Source organism: Lontra canadensis, unplaced genomic scaffold (assembly GCF_010015895.1).
Source record: "Lontra canadensis isolate GAN:19392208 unplaced genomic scaffold, GSC_riverotter_1.0 scaffold25, whole genome shotgun sequence".
In the NCBI taxonomy this organism is placed as follows: Eukaryota; Metazoa; Chordata; class Mammalia; order Carnivora; family Mustelidae; genus Lontra; species Lontra canadensis.
The window spans coordinates 12063863-12084758 of record NW_022631019.1 but is presented as its reverse complement, the minus strand read 5'-3'; the positions used below and the strand labels follow the sequence as shown (position 1 = coordinate 12084758).

Genomic DNA, 20896 nt, shown 5'->3' with positions numbered 1-20896 from the left:
GGGAGCCCCTGCCGGCGGCTCTCCCAGGACTCGGTTCCGCTGCCTCTCCCTGCCCCCCATCCCTGCGAGGCGTTCTCCCAGTGAGGACCGCAGACCCCCCACCTGCCTCCCTGCCCCGCACAAGCCTGCCCATCTGACTGACGCCGCCGCAGCTGCTCCAGACACCTGCAGGAAGCAGACCCAGCACCTGTGCCCTGGGGTCCGGGAGCATCTTCAGTGGCCCAGACCCTCAGGACTACCCAGAAGGAGCTACCTCCCACCCAGAGGTGGGCCAGGCAAAGCAGCCCTACTGAGTACAGGGAATGAGGGGGTGGAGGATGGATTTGGAGAGTGGGGTTAAGGAGAGCTCCCCCGCCAAAACTCAGCCAGCAGAGTCCTGACTGGTGAAAAGTTCAGCAAATGAACACATCCCTCTACCAACGTTTTGCTGGGCGGGCAATGAGCAGGGCACGGCGCCCACTCTGCCCCCCATTAGCAGCCATCAGGGTGTGCCAGCTAAGGAGGTCTCCCCTCAAAACCGTGTCCCCAAGCTCTGTCCTATTTAGAGGTGTGCCTCCCAGCACAGAGCTAGGGTTTGGAAAACCAGTCCCCACCCGGATGGGAGCGTCTTCACCCTATCACCCCTTCTGAGAAGACAAGGGGCCAGATGGGCTCTGAAATCCCCACTGTGGTCCCAGAGCCCAGGCAAACCTCACCCTCAACCCCTCTGCCACCCTCAGAAGGATTCTGCCTCCCACATGGCTCTGAGACCTGCTCACTCTCTCCAGGTCCCTAGTTCCTGCCATCAGCCTCCCTCTCCCGGAGAGCCGCCTCCCTAGGCTGCAGCCCACCCGGCCTTGTCTAACAGCTTCACTCCCATCCCACTCCCACCCCTGGCTCTCGTAGTTCCCTGTTGCCTTCAGAAAAGCATGGCTGGGAGGTGCAGAAGGAGCTGGGGACACGGCAGCCTCGCCTCCCCCATTGATCGCTTGGGGGCTACCCTCTATCACACCGCAGCTGCGGCTTCCCAGGTCCCCTCTCCCCCCAGGGGCTGGGGCTCAGGCTCCCGCACGGGCACCCCGTCTGGATGCACTTTTTCCCAACCCCTGCTCTCTCCTCCCTGCCCTCAGGACTCCTGGGTTCCCCTCACTCCCACCGTCCCCTCCCGGCACCTGGCCTTCTGGAAGGGAATTGCTGGCCTATGTGGCTGGTTCCACTCCTGGAGGGACCTCATCGTCGGCCCCACTGCCAGCCCAGCAGCCCTGATGTAGGAGCTTCTGAGTATATGATGAGCAGATAAATGGCCAAATAATGACCACAGCTCTCATCAGGCCACAAACGGGGACAACTCCCAGCATGGGCAGCGGCCAGTCCCTCTCAGAGCTGCCACCAAGCCCACGGCAGCCCACACAGTGAGGATGACCCGATGGCTTATGAAATCCCCCACTGGCCCTCTGGGCCTGAAGAAGGGGCTCTGAGGTTATCCCGGTCCACCCTCCTGGGCTAAGACAGGGCTGGGGGGCACTTACTCCGGCGGGAGCTCTTCCGCTTCCAGCTGGAATGCCGGACCCCGGAGAGAGCAGCGTCCCCAGCATCCCCGTTGCTCACCACGGGTGGCACCCTGCAGGCCAAGAAACGGTGTCATTGAGCCAGCAGGGACTGGGACTGGGCTGCCGAGCAAGGAGGGACAGGACAGCGGGCTCCGGGAAGCCTCTGGCTGCCCCATACCCAGGGGGCAGGGCACGTAAGGCACAAGGGCAGGGGGTGGAGGAGCCGCTTGCCCCCAGAGCTGTGAGTCCAGAGAGCTGGGGAGGCCAGGCTGGGCTGGCCTTGAACAAGCCCCTTCCCCTCTGAGTTTCCCCATCCTTAGAAGGCACCGTAAGACCACAGTGATGAGGATCAGGGGCCTTCCCCTGCAAGGGCGCCCCGTCCCTATCCCAGGGCAGACACGGGGGCTCTCCATCTCCCATCGTCCCACGTGCAAAGTGGGGGTGAGGGTTGGGGGACCCCTGCCTCCTGTGAGAAACAAGGTCATGCAAAGCCTCACTAGACCAGATATGGGAGACCGAGCTTCATGCCCCCCACAGGTGAGAAGGGGCCGGACCTCCAAGCCCGCTTCCCTGCAGCAGGGACTCGATGGGAAAACCGGTGAGGCGGCTCTCACCAGCTCCACCAGGCGGCCAAGTGGATTATCTCCGGCAGCGGCTCGCGGAGACATTGACAGGCTGTGATGAGTGGGTGTCTCCCCTCCGCATCACTATAACCCCACACCCACAACCCCAGTCTGACCATGGGAAGAGCGCCGGACAAACCCAGACATTCTATCAGACATTCTACAAACCCCTGCTGCTACTCCCTGACACTCCCAAGATCTCGCAAAGCAAGGCACCAAAGGGGCTAAACCGACGATCCCAGAACAGAAAAGGGCGTAAGAAGAAAAATGTGGAATCCGGAGAAAGCCTGGAGTTCAAGGAATGGTAGTGCGCCCAGCCGGCTCTCTCAGGTCTGGGCAACGTTCCGTGGTCCCATAAGATGTGAACCATGGGGAAAACTGGCTGTTGGGTATACAGAACCCCTGATGACTTTTCTGTCCATCTAAAACTATGCCAGAGTGAATGTTGACTTTGTTTTTAAGTCCAGCCTCAGAAAAACAAAGACCAAACCTGCCAATCCAGAAGGGAGGCACCTGTAAAGGTCCAAGATGGCAGCCACTGTTGCCAAGAATTCGAGGCAACTTCCTGGTCCCTGAGCCCCAGGAGGAGGGGGAGAGACACACACCAGGATGGAACAGGGAACAGGGAGGGAGGAGGTGGTGGGGAGCACCTCCCATGAGCAGCTGGGACAACGTGGATCCTGCCTTCTTCCCACCTGCAGGCGCTGGGCAGAGGAACCCGCCCAAGATCACACTGCCGGAATGGCAGAGCCAGACCGAGAAGCCAGCCTGCCTGGTCCCAGAGAGCCTCGTCCAACCGCAGCTCAGGTGGAAGATGGAAACATTCTGTCTGTGCCATCCCCTGAGCCACGTGTGGCCGCTGCGCCCTTGGAATGTAACGTGTGGAAGTTAATTAGTGGAATTCACTAAAGAACTTCAGTTGGAATCGTGTCACCTTAAGTCATTTAATTTTCAAGAGCCACCTGTGGCTAGTGGCCACGTACAGGACAGTCTGGTCGCCCCACACCACTGGCGGAGCAAATCTCTGCTCAGGTTTTCCTGCCGGAAGTCAGCAGTGTCATCCCCCAGGCATAACCCACGGACATCTTTTTTTTTTTTCCCCCCAAAGATTTTATTTATTTATTTGACAGACAGAGGTCACAAGCAGGCAGAGAGGCAGGTAGAGAGAGGCGGGGAAGCAGGCTCCCTGCTGAGCAGAGAGCCCGATGCGGGGCTCGATCCCAGGACTCTGGGATCATGACCTGAGCCAAAGGCAGAGGCTTTAACCCACTGAGGCACCCAGGCGCCCCATCCACGGACATCTTGAAGGTGCTGAATCCAGCCACTCAGACAGGGCCCAGCCCTTCCAGCCCAAGTTGACATGAGCTTGGTCCCAACCACTGGCTGTCTTTGCTCTGACAGGTCACCCATGACAATCTGGGACCATTCAGAAGCACCTGTTCCTTGCTGCTTGTTTTGCTTTGTATTTTCAGGAACACATACGAGGCAGTTACTGTCATCCTCATCCCACAGACGGAGGAAGACTTGCAAAGACTCGGAGCTGCTTAGCCAGACTCGCTCACTCAGTGCATCAGAGGGAGCTGGGACCTACGGGCCCAGCCTGTCTGCCTACAAAGTCTGTCGTCTTACAGCCAGACCACCTGGAAGGAGGGAGGTGGCATTTATATATTCAAGCACATCACGTATTTGCTGTGTCACGAGGCCACTGAAACTTGCTTGGCTGTTCAGACATTCTTCTTTGTAAAGGGAAGGAGAAAAATAGTACTGGGCATGCACAAGTTCAAGTCTCTGTCCAGGAGAAATCCTAACAGCCAGCCCCAAGGCTGCGGTGCGGTTCAACCAGAGAACTCTCGAGAAGGCCCTGAGTAAACTCTGAAGGTGACATCAAGGGGCAGTGGGTATTTTCAGGAGAGGTCAGGCATCTTTAGAAGGGATCTGGAAATAATTTCTTACGTACTAAAAGCCGGGAGGGGCTGAAACCTGAGCCTCCAGGCTAGGCGTCACCAAATCACAGTGAAGCTGATTTTATTTTATTTAAGTAATTTAATTTTAAATAACTGCCTGTGGCTAATGGCCACTGTAAGAGGACACTGTAGATCTGAGCCAGCTACACAATTAGAGAAGCTAGTCTGGGTGTCCTGGGCTGAGTGGGGGATCTTACAGCACAGAGAAACCACCTTCGTGCCAGCCCCCGCTGCCTCCATGGCTGAGACAAACAGAAGGGGAGCCCCGAGGGCGGGCAAGGGCCGGAGCCAACAGGTGCACAGGCCTTCTCAGGCTCAGACCACCCCCCGACCCCTGCCCCACACTTGGCCAGCACCTGCCCTGGACCCTGTGCTGTGCTGAATGCTTGAGGAGGACCTGTGAGCACCAGTGCATGTGTTATCATGACTATTTTACAGAGGAGAAAACAGAGATCCTGAATAGCAGAGTGCCTCGCCCCAAGTCGCCTGCCTGGCCTGCAAAGCCCAGCTCTGGAAACCGGCTCCGCTGCCCCCCAGCCCCCAGCAGGTGTCTCCCCTGCAGACAGACCTCTCAGGCAAGGGAAAGCAGGACTTGGCAAGCAATGAGGCTGGGGGCACCTTCTCCCCTTTGCCCCTTCCCACCGCCCAACGAGGCCACCGCCCCACTTTACATCCACCAAAAGACAGCCTCTCCCAGCTGCTGCCCTGCATCAATTCTGCTGAGAACAAACACTCGGGGGGCCTCCCCAAAGGTTCCCGATAACCAAAGAGCCAGAAAAGGCCATTAAGAGGCCATTTATCTCACGCTTATCTTCCTGCACTTTCCAGGCGTACCCGAATAAGGCCCGCCACTGAGATGACAGCAGTCTCACAAGGTGAGCCCACTGCCCCCAGAATGCAGGGGAAAGGAGCCAAGCCCGCGAAGAGGAGCAGAAAACAGGGAGTTTGCTGAAAACTAGTGGACGGGAGACAGAAGAAAGTATGCCTCCCGGTCCCCCAACACCAGTGTCCCCTGTCCACCAGACTGAGGTCAAGCACTTTGGAAGGCCACCACGCAGCTCCAAGTACCCTCTGTGCCCACCTCCTTGCTCTCCAGGGGAAAGCCAGGGACGAGAGGGGAGTGAAGACCCTGTGACAGCAGGGACCCGCTCTGTCCTGGCCTCCCCATTCTGGGAGCCACACTCAGTGATGGCGGATGCCCAACCCAGCCTGTGTTAGATGAAAGCTCCAGTCCAGAGAACAGCCATGCCCCAGCCCCACAGCTGCTGGTCCAGGCCCCAGTTTCTCAGTGAATCTCTCTGGACGGCAGATTCCACAGGGGGGCCCTTTCCTGGGGGCCACACAGCAGGGACAACCCCCCAAACTTGAATGGCCTAAGGATTCCTGGCAGGCTGGGCTCATGCCCCTGTGCTCATGCGCCCAGACACCCTCAGGCACACACGGGGCATCCCAGGGCCTTTTCTAGCACAAGGAATGAAGAATGTAAAGGAGGAAGAAATCCCACCTTTGGGGAAGAGAAAGGACCAGAATCAGGCCTGGACAGCGGGGCTTGCCCAGGACGGTCCTACTCAGAATGTCACCCCTCCAGAAATCTGCCGCTATCCCCATGTCCAAGAGACACAAAAGAAAGACAGAAGTATGAAACCCAGATGAACCCCACTGCCAGATGTCTTTTCAGCCCTGGCCACTTTCCAGTTTACGTAACACGTGAAGGCTGGAAGGGCCTTAAAGATCGTCTGGTCAGATGGCTCAAAGCAGCTGTGTCTGCCGTCACCCGGAAAGCTCCCAGCAGGTACCGGCCAGGGCCCCTGCCCCGAGATTCTGAGCAGGTGGTCGGGAGGTACCTGCCCTGGATCAGTGTTTGTAAACCCTGCTGCCCCCCTGTGTGGCCAGGGTCAAGAACCAGGCTCCCAGGAATTGAGGAGCTGAAGACTTCGTTCCAGAGCAGACAGACCGGGGACAAAACCACCGCTCTGCCCCTTGGCTCTGCCAGGACAGGTGCCAAGGGGTGAGTAACAGCTTCTGTTCCTTGCTGTGAGGATTCACGAGATAACTCATCTGTGAAATGGGGCAACACGGCCTCCCTCCCAGGGTGCAGCTAAGGAGGAAATCAAGAAAGCACTTCAAATGCTTAGTAGGGGATCCGGTGCTTGACACACGCTCTTGATACGCTACCTCCTCTCCATCCCTGCTCCAGGCACAGGGTCTCCAATGGGGGGCGGGGAGGGCACATCGCAGCACCCCCAGTCTGCACACGTGGGTCTCCTCACAGCCACAGCCCGGCCATGTATCTCCTGCCGAAGGGTGCCGGGACCCAGTCCGTCTGTCCCGGGCCACCCCCTACCCGGTCACGAACCCACTTCCTGAGTGGGTAGTGAGGTGATGCCAGGGGAAGTCTGGGGAGGGCCCCCCAACTTGCTATCCACAGCACAGTCCTCCCTGAGGAGCGAGCGTCAAGGCCCCCAGGGGACACCCCTCTGGACACACAGGCACGGATACCCACCCAGAACCTGCCTCTGGCCTTCTGCCCCAGGGTGCACGCGCCTCCCTGACGTTGGAGGACCCCGGGCTCGGTGCTCAGGTCAGATGGTGGCGGGCACCACACTCCCAGCACTAACTCATGCAGGTTCTCACAGGAAAGTGCTCATGATATGCAACAAGGACAGAAAACGAGCCACGAGACAGCACGTGCGATAAAACCATAGTTCTAAAAAAATGATGTGCCCTTGCCGAACCTGCGCAGCCCTGAAGCCCAACAGGGACGCACCGTCGTGGGATTAAAGCTCGAGTGAGTCAATCATCTTCTGTACTTTCTTATTTTTCTACAACAAACATGTGTGCCTGTTCCAAGAAAGAAAAAGAGGAAGGACACGCATCTCTGGAAACGTTAAACAGCACGCTGGCCAGCGTGGGTACCGCGTGCCCTGGGTCGGCCCCAGACATACAAGCACCCTTTGGGGACAGCCACAGAGAGCAGCTCTGTGGCCGGGCATCCAGTCCCCTATGTCTCATTTCCTCCCCTGACGGCTCCAGCAGCTGGTCTCTCCCACTTTACAGGGAGGAAGGGGAGGGTTAGGCAGGTAAGGCCGCCCACGCGTCCCGGGTTGCAGAGCTCGGGTGCAGGGCGGATGGGATCCAACCCAGATCGGTGAGGCAGACCTCAGCAGGTTAAACACCGATTCTAGAAGCCCAGCCTAGTGGGTTCAGGCCTGGCTCTGCCTCACCTCAGCTCTGTGATGACACGAGGCTGATGCCATGTTCCCTCTGACCTGGTTCTGCATCTGTGAAGTGGGCATTATCACTGGGCCCGCCTCTGAGGGTGTCCTGAGGGTAAACGAGGTAAGGCACGTAGAACTTGTAGAACGGGGCAGGGCCCACAAAAATGACACAGCCAGGCACAGAATGGTGGCACCCCCTCCCCCAAGAGCAGGGACCGTCTGCTGGGTCACCGTGGGGCCTGGAGCCTCAGAGGCACTCCGCAAAGCTGATGGAGTGATGGAGAACGGAGGTGAAGGGCGAGGGACTCCCAGCCAGCCAGCCAGTCAGTGGAATACTGGCCAAGGGCGGCCCAGGCACCAGCCTGGGCAGGCCAGGAGGACTGCAGGGGGAGGGCAAATGGAGCCCTGTCCTCTGGCTGTGAGCTCAGGGGTCACCAGCCCCGTACCAGGGGCTGCACCCCTCTGGGTCTGCACAGTAGTATCCATAACAGTGCCCCCTTTCCAGCTGCGTTCGTCTCCTTACTGCTACCACGACAAATCACAACACAGATGAATTATCCTGTGGTTGTAGAGGTCAGACGTTTAAAATGGTTTCCCCTAGGGTAAAGCAAGGTGTTGGCAGGGCTCTGCTCTTCTGGGGCGCTGGGGAGAAGCCATTCCCTTGGCTCTTTCCAGCCTCTGGAAGCAGTCAGTATCCCCTGACTTACGGCCCCTCCTCTATCTCCAATGCCATCAGCATGGCCTCTTTCGATCTCCCTCTGACATGGACCTCCCTGCCTGTCTCATAAGGGCCCGTGTGATTCTACTGCGCCCACCTGGAGAATCCAGGACAATCTCCCCCTCTCAGATCCTTAACTTGTATCTGCCAAATCCCCTTCCCATAGACCATAACAGGTTCACAGGCGCGGGGGGTTAGGACATGGCACTTGGTGGGGGGAGAGTTCTCACCACAGCTGTGAGAACCGCAGTGAGATGTGTGGAAAGTACCAGAGAAACTATAAAGTCGTGCACATGTAAGCTATTAGTACCGGGACTTCTTTGGGCCAGGCACTAGGGACGAGGGATGGCTGAGGCTACGGCTTGGCATCCTGTGGCTGCAGAGATCCAGGGCTGGACTCCACGAGATTCCCGACCGGGCACTCAGTGCAACAAATGGGCACACGGCTCCCTTTTTCGGGAGAGACTGTGTGGCTTTTCTGCTGGGTACCTCAGTGCTGCTCCTTTCATGCTGCGCTCCAAAGGCCACAGCTCAGATGTGGAAACCCCTCATAACCAGAGGTGGAGAAGAAAGAGAAACAAAAACAAAAAAATACAGCTTTTCCAATATGGGGCCTAGCAAGGAGCCAGAGAGAGAGGTCTCTAATGTTAAAGGGGCCTGGTCCCCATTATCCTCCAATGAGGGAATCCACTGGCGGGAGCTGATTTCTGCCAGGCCTTGGGCCCCACATGGACCACCCTCAGGACAGGACACAGGAGGCCAGAAATGCTCCAGATTTGCAGAAACAGTGAGATTAAGGGCAAGCCTGGGATTGCAAACAACTCCACGCTGGGGCTCCGCCATCTGAAAAGCCCTGAGTAACAAGCCGGTGACTGACTTTGCCAGTGAGAAGTTCCTCAAGGGCTGGGGGCACTCCAGCTCTGTCCAGCTGTCCCCCGCAAGACCCACATGCCACCCACACCCAGGGGCCTCAGAAGCCACAGGCCCTCCAGCGCCCTGTTTCCATTCTGTCCGAATGCTGCTTCCCTGAGCCGGGCCTGATGCGTCCGGAGAGGACAGGGCTTCTCGGCACTTCCAGGAATCCACTGCCCAGCTGCGTCCCCAGAGTCCAGGCCCAGGTGAGAGACCCTGACCAGCCCATCTTATCTAGACGCCCAGGACGGGGCAGGACAGGTACGTCCCGGGAGCTGGTAAGAATCCCTGCGGCCCGGACAGGAGCCAGAAGCCTGACCCGGCAGGAAACACTCAGGCTGCAGGGGGCCCTCTGGGGGTGGCAGGACAACTGGACAGGAAAAGCAAACAACTCCAGAGGGGGCCGGTGCCCTCAGAGGGAAGAGGTGCGGGCCTGAGTCCAGGGAAAACACAGGAAGCCAGCGACCCACACGCCCTCGTTCCAGCAACCGCTGGTGCTCTGGCTGCTTCTCCAGCCAGAGGCCCCCAGCGCGAGGGCAGGGTGTTTGAGCGCATGCACGTCTGAGTCCCCCAGGGCACAGCCGGCCCCCCATGGCCACGCTCCAGCCCCACGAGTTCTCGGCTAAGCCGCTTCAACTCCAGCCTCCGTTCCTCTTTGAGAAAGTGGGCAAGACCAGTCACCCCATTTCTTGGGGCTGCGGTGCCGGGATAGAGGATCACAAGCACATGCGCTTAGCTCGCCTACTCCGCCAGCATCGGTGGGACAGGTCATCCAGCCACTCGGAGCCTGCCTCCTACCGGCCTCCATCCCAGCCCCTATCAGTGCCAGAGTCAGAGCCCAGGTTCCGAGACCCCATTTCCACACTGTTCCGCCTCCTCCTCCTCTTCATGGAGACACTGGAAGTTGCCTTACAGACCCCATTCGTCCGTCTGTCCTCCAGGGCCTGTGATTCATGCAACACGATGCCTTCGGTACTCCCACAAGCAGTGTGCTAAACCAGCAGCAAATATAAGACCTCACACCCCTACCCTAAACATGGGCGCTCCAGGGAGCGAGCATGGGGGGCTGGGTGGGGGCGAGGCACTCCACACCAGAGCGGAGGGGGCTGCTTCTACTCTGCTCCCATTTTAAGGGAAGGGGCCCCACCCAGGATCACATGCTGAGGCCACTCTGTTCTGCTCCACTGGTCGCTGGTCGGGGTTTTTGACCAACTGTTTGCAAACGACTCTCCTCAGAACTAGGAGGCAAAGTTAAATCTCTTAGCAGGAAAAACGCTCCCCCCAGGAAACACACACACACAGCCGGATAGTCCCTATGCAGCCGGCCACACCCCTCCCCCACCATGAGCCAAAGTCTGAGGTCCTGGGTCCAGACCAGGCGTACCCAGCATGTCCCTGGAGGGCAGCGCCACGGTCAAACACCCACCCCCACGGACAGAGGTCCAGGTTCCAGCCCCTGTTCTGAATGAACGGGTCCTCTCCGTATGGAACCCTGGCCGCCGTGCCTCCCTGAGACTCAGCTTCCCCACCTGTGCCACGGATGTGGCAGCAGAGAGGCGTCTGTGGGACTGGGCACGGAGCCCCGGGGACACGGTAAACACGACCATTCTCGTTACTATTATCTTTGCTCTTGCTGTTGCTACCTGGCACCAGATGTGTCTCGTGGAAAGAGAAAGCAACCAAGAGAAAGCCACCCTTGGTACATTTCCCTTGCCCAGCAGCAGGGACGGACAAGACCTCCCCGCCATGCTCGCTCCTTGGATGGTTGAGCCGTGTGGCCTGACCCTCAAATCACCCCAGGGGCTCCGCACAGATGCCCCCACAGCAGCCTGGCTGCCTCCCCCAGCCGAGCAAGCAGAGGGACTGCGGAGTCTACAGGCCTCAAAGTTGGACTCAGACCCGATGCCCCTGCTGAGGTACCGGGACGGCCAGTCAGCCTGTGACGGCCCCATCACTGCCACCCCACAGGGCTGACTCACTTCCCTGGGCAGACTCGGAGAGGTGGGGCAGCCGGCCGCGAGAACCAGGTCAGACCGGGGTTCGTCTGACTCCCAGGGTACCAAGCAGCTCCCTCTAAAACCACATCTGAATCGGGAGCCAGAGTAACAACAGCAAATACATCTGGAGCAGCTGGCGCGCGCCCGCTGAGCACGGGGTAAATAGTAACTCACATACGCCTCCCGGAGTCCCGCAAGAAAGGAGGCTGATTATGCCTTCGTTACTGATCAGGAGGGAGGCTCGGGACAGGCAGCCACTTGCTCAAAGACACGCAGCCAGCACAGAGGAAGACTTGAAGCCAGCTCCCTGTGGCTCGGAGCCCAAGTTCCCAGGTGTCCCAGGACCCAGACTCCAGGCCTCTCTTCCCCAACATGCTCCTGCCTGGCGGCTCACCAGTGGGGACGTGGGATGCAGACCAACCCTGCGTCCCTCCCTAGCTGGGAGTGAGTGCCCTGATAGGGGTGAGACCCCCCAGGGGCTGCAGCTCTGCCAAGATCTGGGATCATCAGGAGCCCCCAGAGGCCAGGTAGGCAGCCAGGCAAAGGCCAGGGCCACTTCCAAACCTCCAGGCAGGGGCCAGGGGGGAAATGCAGGGAGATTTGGTGAAATGACTTCCATTGGGTGATTTGCTTTTTCAAAACAGTGTTTGCTTAGTGACTACCTTTAGGAAACTCTGAAAAAAAATTAAAAAAGAAAAAGAAAAGAAAGCAATTTTTTTTTTCTCTTTCTCTTGGATAACAAGGAGAAGGCTGGAGATCTGAATGGTTCTTCCCCCAGAAGACTCCAGAGTGGAAAATCACCACCCAGGGAAGAAGCTGGAACTGAAGTAAACAGAGATCTGGAAGGGAGGGTGCAGCTGGGAGCACACAGAGAGCACTGGATGAGGAGTCCAAGGCTGCCAGCATCTCACCGTGTGGCCTTGGACAAGTCCTGCTCCCAATCTCCACATCTGGGAAACTAAGGGCAGGCAGGGAGGCTCCAGAGAACTCCTGACAAGATCCAGTGTTGGCCCAGTAAGGGAACTCAAAGGTACATTTATTCAAGCCACCCCACAATCCAGGCCCAGCCTGAGAGGCAGATGCTCCAAGCACAGGGACTCTGTCCCTCCTGCCCCATCACTGGAAACACCCAGTAAGGACAGGAGGCGAAGTGGAAATGAACTCAGGGTACACATCTGGTTCATCCTTCGACCAGCCTCTCTCACTCCCCACAATGCTCCTAGATGGGTATTACTTCCATCACACAGACAGGGAAACTGGGGCTCAGAGAGGTTCCCAGGCAGCCCAAAGCCACCCAGCTAGGGAGGGGCTAGGTGGGGATTTGAACCTCCAGAGCTCACACCCCACTGTGGCCAGGAGATGGTCTTCAAGGGGGTTGGGGCTACCCTAGCTCGAGTCCAAGGACAGGTGAGTGGGCAGTGGGTTCAAGGCAGAGGCTGTGCCCCTCTCCCAGAAACACTCTCTGAGCTACCTGACCAGCAGGGCTGATAATAACAGCATGGTATATGACCCCAGCTCTCCAAGCCATCAGTGACCACCCCAGCACTGTACCAGCACCAGCCAGACACCCAGCCTGGCCTCCAGGACTCACAAGGAGAAGGCAGGCAGGCCCAGCCAGGGACAAGAGGCCAATCCCTACCTCTGGCCCAGCAGAAACCTTCCCAGGGCCCACCCACTCCAGATGGCAAATACAGAGACTCCGACCCTAAAGTCCAGATCTGCCTTGGTTCCAGAGACCTGGAGCGGGAAACTGCATTTCTGAGCTTTCCCGCCGGGTGACACCAGCCTGAGAATCAGGCCCCCCAGTTCAGCATACCAGGGGACAAAGGAGACCCCTTCCCCTGCCAGGGTGGCCAGGATTTAAAGCCAGGTCCACCACTCTCTAAGCACACAGGTCCCCAAAGCCAGGCAGTAAGCAGCAGTGAGCAAAACCCTAAGAGGCCTCTGATTTTATGGCCCCCAAGCCGCAGACGTGCAGCCCATCCCCGAGCTGGCTGAGGAGGCCACAGAGGGAGAGAAGGGCTGATGCCCCTTCAGCCAAAGCCCAAGTGATCCTGGGGACAGCACCACCCTCCTCCACACCTCCTGCCCAGTGTCTCCTCTTTCTCCAACCACCAAAGCAAAGGCTCACTTACTGTGTCTGGGGTGGTGAGTCTGCTGGGTCTGGGTCTGTGGGAAAAGAGCAGAGGAGAGCCCGTCAGACTATAGGCTGGTCCCTATGGACCCGATCCATCCCCGCCCCCTTTCCCAGCCTCCCTGGGGTGCCGGAGACAGGGCCTGGGCCAACCTGGGTGCCTGCGGGGTTCCTGTCTCCCTCCCCCCTCCCCCGACACTGCACTGTGATTAAGCTCCCCTACCTGTCCTACCTGCACCACCTCCCCTCCCACCACTGTGGCCCACGTCCCAACTCCAACCAGAATCAGCCGCCCTGCCTGCTCTGAACCTGCCCCCCACCCCCCAGCTCCTCAAGGAGCCCCTTGTCCCCAAGCCTACAGGAAGTTCCTGCTAGGCCGGTCCCCAGTCTCTCCCAGATGACACAATCCAAGAGCCCAGAAGCTGCCATTTAACACCGCCTTATCAGGGCGCTCCCACCCCTAGGGCCACCGGGATGCCTGGGGGGTGGCTTCTCCAGCTGGTGTGACTCCCTGGGAGAAGCTGCCAGGGAAGAGGGGCTTCGGAGACACAAGCCCTGGGCAGCGACTGTGCCCAGAGCCCAGCATGGGGCCCACCACTTCATGACTGATGTGTCAAAGTAAGCCAGACGCTGCAGGAACGCTTGGAATCTGCAGTTCCCGAGGGAAGCCTTGGAATGCAACTTCTCAGGGGTTTTTCCCTTCCTGCTTCTGGGGACAGTGGAGCGACTGGGAGGCATCCCTGGGAGGCTGGAGCTTCCACCAGGCTCAAGGCTCTCTGTAGCCCCAGAGGCCCGGAAATGGGAGGACCCAAGGCTCCCCAAAACACCTTACCAGTGATGGGGGCGGAGTCCAAGTGGATCAGTGGGGCGTCCTCGACGTCCTTCTCTGGAGCAACGCCTGGGACACCCAGGCCAGCGCTGGTGTCCTCGTCATCGTCACTGTCGTCAAACTCAAAAGCTTCTCCAGGGTCGTCCTCCGCCTCGGGGGAGGGGCCGGGGCCTCCCGGAACCAGCTGATCTCCTGAAAGGGAGGAGTTAGCAGAAGCAGGGTCTGGGGTTTGGTTTGGTCAAAGGCAATGGCTACCACAGGGAGTTGCTGTGGGCCTGAGGGACAGCGTGACGGCAGTTCCCAGGGACTCGAGGAGACCCCTGCCCGGGCCGGCTGGCCTCCCTGTGCTCGAAAGGGTGACCCGTGGTTGGTGAGGGCTGGAAGGAGGTCAGCAGTAGACCGAGAGGAGGGATCAAAGCCTGGTTGGATGTACGCCTTTCATGTTCCCTCTTTCCCCATTTGTCAGCAAGGAGGCTTTTTCATTGCACCTGCGCATGTGTGTGTGAGCACACACCTGCGTGTGTCCTTCCCTTCGTGTGCGTGCCTGCGTGCTTTACCCACGTGTAATTGAGCACACACACTTGTCCTGCACACAGCCCAGCCACATGAAACACAGCTGCCTGGGTGTTCGGAGCCCAAAGGAAGCCATTTTGCAGGGACCAGGTGCAGACCTGCTGGGAGGGGCGAGGAGCCTGTGCCCCCAGATTCCCGGCCCGGCTGTGCCCTCCTGCTGTCCATCAAAGCTCAACTGAAGCAGAGCCCCGCCCCCGCCACGGCCCCCCTCTGTTGCAGCCCCTTGTCCTCTACGTCCGCCCCGCCCCCGCCACGGCCCCCCTCTGTTGCAGCCCCTTGTCCTCTACGTCCGTCCATCCTTCCCCGTATAACCTGTGAGGATGTGTTTTTGCTTGTTTGTATTCCTGGGCCGATCTTAGATCCCTAAGATCCCCTTTAAGGGACGGGTCATGGCCTGGCCAACGGTGGAAACTCAGCAACTTTTGTTAAACAAGAAAAGGAATGGATTCTCTCTCCTAAAGAGCTTAATGGGCCCTCACCTCTCCACCCACTTCACCAAGCTGAGGTCCCTAGTCTTCTCCCATGGAGGACTTCCTTCCTTGAACCTAGGGCCGGACAGAACCTCAGGGGTTCACTCTGCCATCCCCCTACTTCATGCCAACCTGCTCCAAAACCAAAGGGCAATGTGGCCTGGTTTTAAAAGTCTGCAAAGCTGGGGCACCCGGGTGGCTCAGTCAGTTAAGCGTCTGCCTTCGGCTCAGGTCATGATCCCGGGGTTCTGGGACCGAACCCCGCACTGGGCTCCCTGCTCAACAGAGAGTCTGCTTGTCCCCCTGCCCCTCCTCTCTGCTCCCCCGTCCCTCCTCCCCGTTCCTCCCAGCTCCTCCTGGCTCCTCCAATCTCATGTTCACTCACAGTCCTGCACTCACTCTCTTCCTCTCAAATAAATAAATAAAATCTTTAAAAACATAATAAAATTAAATTTAAAAAAGAGAAGTCTGAAAAGCTGACTGCCCCTTCGGTTCCACTGTAGCTCACGCCACAAGATGCAGAGCTCGTGCTCCGGCCCTGCCTGGGCCCCCTACCAGCCATGTGGTTCTGGGCAAGTATCTTCACCTCTTGGAAGCTTGGTTTCTCCCTCCATAGACTGGATAATAAAAACAGCACCTGCCCCACATGGCCAAGGTGAACGTGAACTGGGAAGTAGGTCGCAGTTTCTCCACCCCGCCCCCCGCTGACTCTGGGGCCCCGGGGTCTCCGTGGTGGGCGTCCTGCAGGATGGACAGCAGCATCCCCGGCCTCTGCCCATTAGAAGCAGGTACTGTCTCCCGCTGTGACAACCACAGGTGTCTCCAAACATTGCTCAGTGTCTCCTGGGGGACAAAATCACCCCTGCCTGGGAACTGCCCAGTAGATGTAGCCCTTGGCCGAAGGCCCTGTGTGTCCGCATCACACAGTAACACCTGTTGTCAGTAAGGTCCCTCCCAGCCGGGATCCTTGAAGCCGGGCCCATATCGGTGGGCTCAGCCCCCACAGGTGCTCAGGGCTGGAAGGAGGAATAGGCAGGTAGGAAGGTGGATGGAGCAGACAGACAGCTGGATGGAACAGCTGACGGACAGATGAGCATATCCCACATTAGCAGTCTCTTGGACTAGAAAAATCCAGTCCCTTCCCATAAGGACCTGGCAGTTTGCAGAGCAGAACATTCCAGGTGCAAATGTGTCAAATTCACAAAGCCCCTTCCCCAGCTACGGGAGTGCAGCTGAAGCCCAGAGCTCAGGCTTCCTCCCCACCAGATGGGGGTCTCTGAGGTGGGGGCCCCCCTTTCCTCCTGGGAGCTCTGGGGACAGCTCAGGCCAACATCGACAGGCAGTGATGTGGCCGGCGGCTGAAGCTCCTTCCCCAGGTCAGAGACACAAACCCTGGTTGAGAAGGTTAAAATGAGCCCCACGCAGCTCCTGATATAAGCCTCACAACCACCGCCACTGGACAGACGAGGCCACAGAGATTCAAGCAGCAAAGTGACACACCCACAATCTTACATCGAGTAAGTGGGGAGGCAGCTCAGAGCTCATTCTGTCTTCGTTCCCATTCTACATTCTCCACCGAGCCCTGCTGCTTCCAGAAGCTGGCTGAGCCCTTGGACACCAGGCCCTGAGATGAAGAACTAATAAAGGAAATCCAGGGGTTGAGTTGGAAGCTGGATTAATTGTTTTTGTGACCTACAGTGGGTGTCGAATCTTCCACCGCTCTCCCCTCGCTCACTCCACAGCAGCCACACTGGTCTCCCTGGTGCACCATGAACGTGCCAGATGTGCTCTAGCCTCAGGACCTTTGCACCTTCCGTCCTGGGGTCCAGAATGCTCTTCCCCAGATATCTTCTCCTGCTCTCACCTCCTTAAGGTCTTTACTCTAGGTCATCTCCAGATGACCAAAACAGCCCACAGAGACACCCTTGGACTCCCTGATGGCCCTGCCTGCTCTACTTTTGTCTCTGGCCCTCGTCAGTGGTGACGGCTGACACTTTTATGCATTTTACTGTGTACTAACGAGAATGTGAGCTCTGTCCTGCTCACTGTTACACTCCAGTGCCCGGCACATGGTAGGTGCACAGTAAGTATCGGCTGAAAACACACACACACACACACACAAACACACGTGTGTACATACTCCTGTTCCCATGCCTGTGGGTTATGGTTTTATTTTATTATTTTTTAAAGATTTCATTCATTCATTTGACAGAGAGAGAGAGAGAGAAAGAACACAAGCAGGGGGAGCGGCAGGCAGAGGGAGAAGCAGGCTTCCCGCAGAGCAAGGGGCCTGATGCGGGGTTCAATCCTAGGACCCCGGGATCATGACCTGAGCTGAAGGCAGACACAACCGATGGAGTCACACAGGCGCCCCTATGGGTTATGGTTTTTAAAGTTTAAAAACACTGGAGCACCAGGGTGGCTCCGTTAGTGGACCATCCAACTCTTGGTTTCGGCTCAGGTCAGGATCTCAGGGTCCTGGGATCGAGCCCTGGGTCAGGCTCCCCACTCAGCAGGGAGTCTGCTTTTCTCACTCTCCCTCTGCCCCTCTCCCTAGCTCCCTCTCACGCGCACATGCTCTAAATCTTGAAAAAAAAAAAAAAAAAAAAAGCAAGGGGCGCCTGGGTGGCTCGGTAGATTAAAGCCTCTGCCTTCGGCTCAGGTCATGATCTCAGGGTCCTGGGATCGAGCCCCGCATCAGGCTCTCTGCTCAGTGGGGAGCCTGCTTTCTCCTCTCTCTGCCTGCCTCTCTGCCTACTTGTGATCTCTGTCAAATAAATAAATAAAATCTTTAAAAAAAATAATAAAGCAAAATAAGTTTTAAAATGGTGGAATGAGACTACAAAGTCCCCACCCATTATTTTCTTGACACCACACACAGATGCACCCTGACCCCAGGGGCCTCAGTGTCCTTGGTCCCTCGTACCTAAATCGGCCTGAGTCACAGTGGGGACCCCATGTGCCTGGACAGTATCAGGTGGTGACCAGGGAGTCAGTCAGACCACCAGGCTCCAACCCCAGCTCTCCTAGATGCCGACCTAGGAACACAGGGTCTCAGTAGCCCCCTGGCTGCAGCTTACTGACCTATATATAACGAGGACAGAAATAGCGACCGGCTCTAGGGTTCGCTGGAAGACCCAGACAGGGGACAGGAGGAAGGCAGAATGAACCAACAGGTGTTGAGAGCCAAGTGTGAGATAGCCAGGTGTGAGGCCCGTGCTCATTGCTGATAATGGTCCTGCCCATTGTCGCTGTAGTGGTGTTACCATTATCTTTGTTATGCTTACGATTATTATGATGACTGCCATGAGTCCCAGCCCTGCCCCGCGCTCCAGGGAAAATGCACTGGCCTTCCCAGGCACCGGCCCGGCCCACAGAGCCCCCGGCCATGGACTGCGTGCAGGGACGTCAGGCAAGACCGTCATAGTCACGTCTGCATCCAGGGGACTGTTCCCAGCAGGTTCCGGGGCCAGGAGGTTCAAAGAGGAGTAAGATGTGGCCCCTCAGTGTCAAGGAGCTCACTGCAGGGAGAGGCAGGCAAATATGGCAAGAGATGATCCTGGAACCCCAGGGCCTGAGCCGTGCCCAGTGACATCCGGGGGCTCGCACTGGCCAGGGCTGGCACAACGCTGGGCACGGGGCCCCTCCTGCACAGAGCCTCACAGGATGAATAAAGGTCTACCAGGGTCACGACGGGGGCTGGTACCCCAGGCTGCGGCCACAGCAGAAGGGGAGAACACGCGGCCTGGGACCCAGGGGAGCTGAAGACATGATAAGCAAAGAGGCTGGCAGCCGTACGACCATGAAGAGGTGTTTGGGGGAGTTTGAATTTTACTTGGTAAGGCCACAGGAAGCTCTCAAACCATCAGCACATGGCAGAAAGCCTGTTTCAAGCACCTGATACCAGCCAGCAATATCAGGTACAACTGGAGCAATAAAGGTCAGATGTTTGTGGAATGGAACTGAGCTGATGTAATCATAAGGTCATTTTGTGCTCACTTTTTTTTTTTAAGATTTTATTTATTTATCTGACAGAGAGGGAGAGATCACAAGCAGGCAGAGACAGAGAGGGGGAAGCAGGCTCCCTTCTGAGCAGAGAGCCTGATTCGGGGCATGATCCCAGGACCCTGAGATCATGACCTGAGCCGAGGGCAGAGGCTTAACCCACTGAGCCACCCAGGCGCCCCTCACTTTTTGGTGAATAGGAGAAAGGGTGCAAAATGCCCACAGCAGGAGACAGAACAGGGAGCCTCCTGGGAGCCAAGCCACAGTCACACATCAGGAGATGCCCTTGTTCCCCACAGCTCTGTTGCCGTGCTCCTGAGACTGGGCCGTCCAGACAGGGCTCCTTATCAGAAGGAAAAATCAGGATAATTGGATAATTGAGAGCTGAACTGAGCCCTTCCCACCCATCTGGACAGGCGGCTGGACTAGAGCTGGCCCAGCCCAGGGAGAGCCAACCCAGAGGCAGGAGACCCGAGAAGCCACCCATGTGCCGTACAAAGACAGCTTCACTGTGCGGGTCCCCACCCTTCGGAGAAGAACACAAAGGCTTGGGGAGGAAGCGGCCCCTCCTTGGTCTCCGCCCCGGGCTCAGAACAGAGCATCAGCTCCCTGTCCTGCGACACCCACAGGGATAACAGCTCCCGTTCATGGAGCAATTGATTACCACACGCCAGCACTTTCTGTATGGTTAAGCCTTGCGACAGCACCCCAGAGAGTGTCATTACTGTCCCCAGGTTTATGGGTGAGGAAGCAAAGCCATGCAGACACCAAGTCGCTCGACTAAGTGCACAGTGTCGGCGACAGGGCTGTGCAGGTGGAAAAGCCTTTACTGGCCCCCTGTCTGCTCTCCGCGCCCCCAGAGGACGATCCAAAGACAGGCGGCCCATAACTCTGACAACCCTGCCCTGCTGATGACCCGGCCCTTCCCCTCAATCACCACCCCCAAGCACACAACACTCCTGTTATCACGTCTATGGGTTGTGATCTTAAAGGTTTAAAATCTCCAGGGGCGCCTGGGAGGCTCAGTCTGTTAAGCCTCTGCCTTTAGCTCAGATCACGATCTCGAGGTCCTGGGATCGAGCCCCGCATCGGGCTCCCAGCTCAGTGGGGAATCTGCTTCTCCCTCTCCGTGCCCCTGCCCCTGCTTGTGCTCTCTCTCTCTCTCGCCCACTCTCTCAAATAAATAAATAAAATTTAAAAAAAAAAAAAAAAAAGCTTAAAATCTCCAGGGGATCTCACAACCACCCCTCGTCTACAGCCTCCTCTTGGAGAAGGAGATTATGACTTCCATGTTGCAGACAAGGAAACTGAGGCAGCAGGAGGCAGTCACCTGCCCAAGGGGGCACAGCTAGCCAGTGGCAGAGCGGGATTCACAGGCAGGCTCAGCCTGCTCCAGAGCTAGTGCCACCACCAGCCCCGTGGCCCAACCTGAGGAGGGCCGAGCAGGAAGCCTGGTCATTAGGTACGGTACCTGTGGCAGTCTGTGGAGGAGGGCTGGAGGAAGCCATCAGACAGGGTCCAGCTCAAACCAGCACTGTCCCAGCCGCTCGCCTGTGAAACAAGGCCAGAAACCTAATTAGATGGAGTTCAAGGGCAAAGTTTCAACAAGCAGAGAGGGGTCATTGGCTCAGTCTGTGCACTGCAGCCCACCTGCTCTCCCACGCCTTCCCCAGCAGCTGCAGGAGCGCAGGAAGGCGCCGGAAAGGGCCCAGCCCCCATCCCCCATAAATCATTAACCCAGAAAACCAGCAACTGCAGAGCTATAACCCCATCTTCCCAGAAAACCCGTGCCACCACAGACCTTCCCTTGGCTCAGTGCCCAGAGACCCTGGGGACCCTGGTGGGCCCGCTAGATAACCCCCTTCCTCCCTTCTGGCTTGCAGGTGAACTCCAGCCCCAGAGGTCGGGTTTATGCTCCGGCCCC

At 57.8% G+C, this 20896-nt stretch overlaps 1 protein-coding gene across 5 annotated transcripts in view; it reads right to left on the bottom strand.

Annotated features, from left to right (window-relative positions):
- Positions 1 to 20896, bottom strand: part of ARHGEF10L (Rho guanine nucleotide exchange factor 10 like) — a 136239-nt gene that overhangs the window by 80558 nt on the left and 34785 nt on the right. For 4 of the 5 annotated variants that reach the window (XM_032863568.1, XM_032863569.1, XM_032863570.1 and 1 more), the window contains exons 2-5: positions 20444 to 20523; positions 13928 to 14116; positions 13097 to 13130; positions 1509 to 1600 (exon numbers count right to left, since the gene is read on the bottom strand). In XM_032863568.1, coding sequence (XP_032719459.1) covers positions 1509 to 1600; positions 13097 to 13130; positions 13928 to 14116; positions 20444 to 20480 — 352 coding nt within the window. In that variant the 5' untranslated portion in view covers positions 20481 to 20523. Of the gene's footprint in view, positions 1 to 1508; positions 1601 to 13096; positions 13137 to 13927; positions 14117 to 20443; positions 20524 to 20896 lie in introns of all 5 variants that reach the window. The other variant, XM_032863567.1, reaches the window with a different exon arrangement.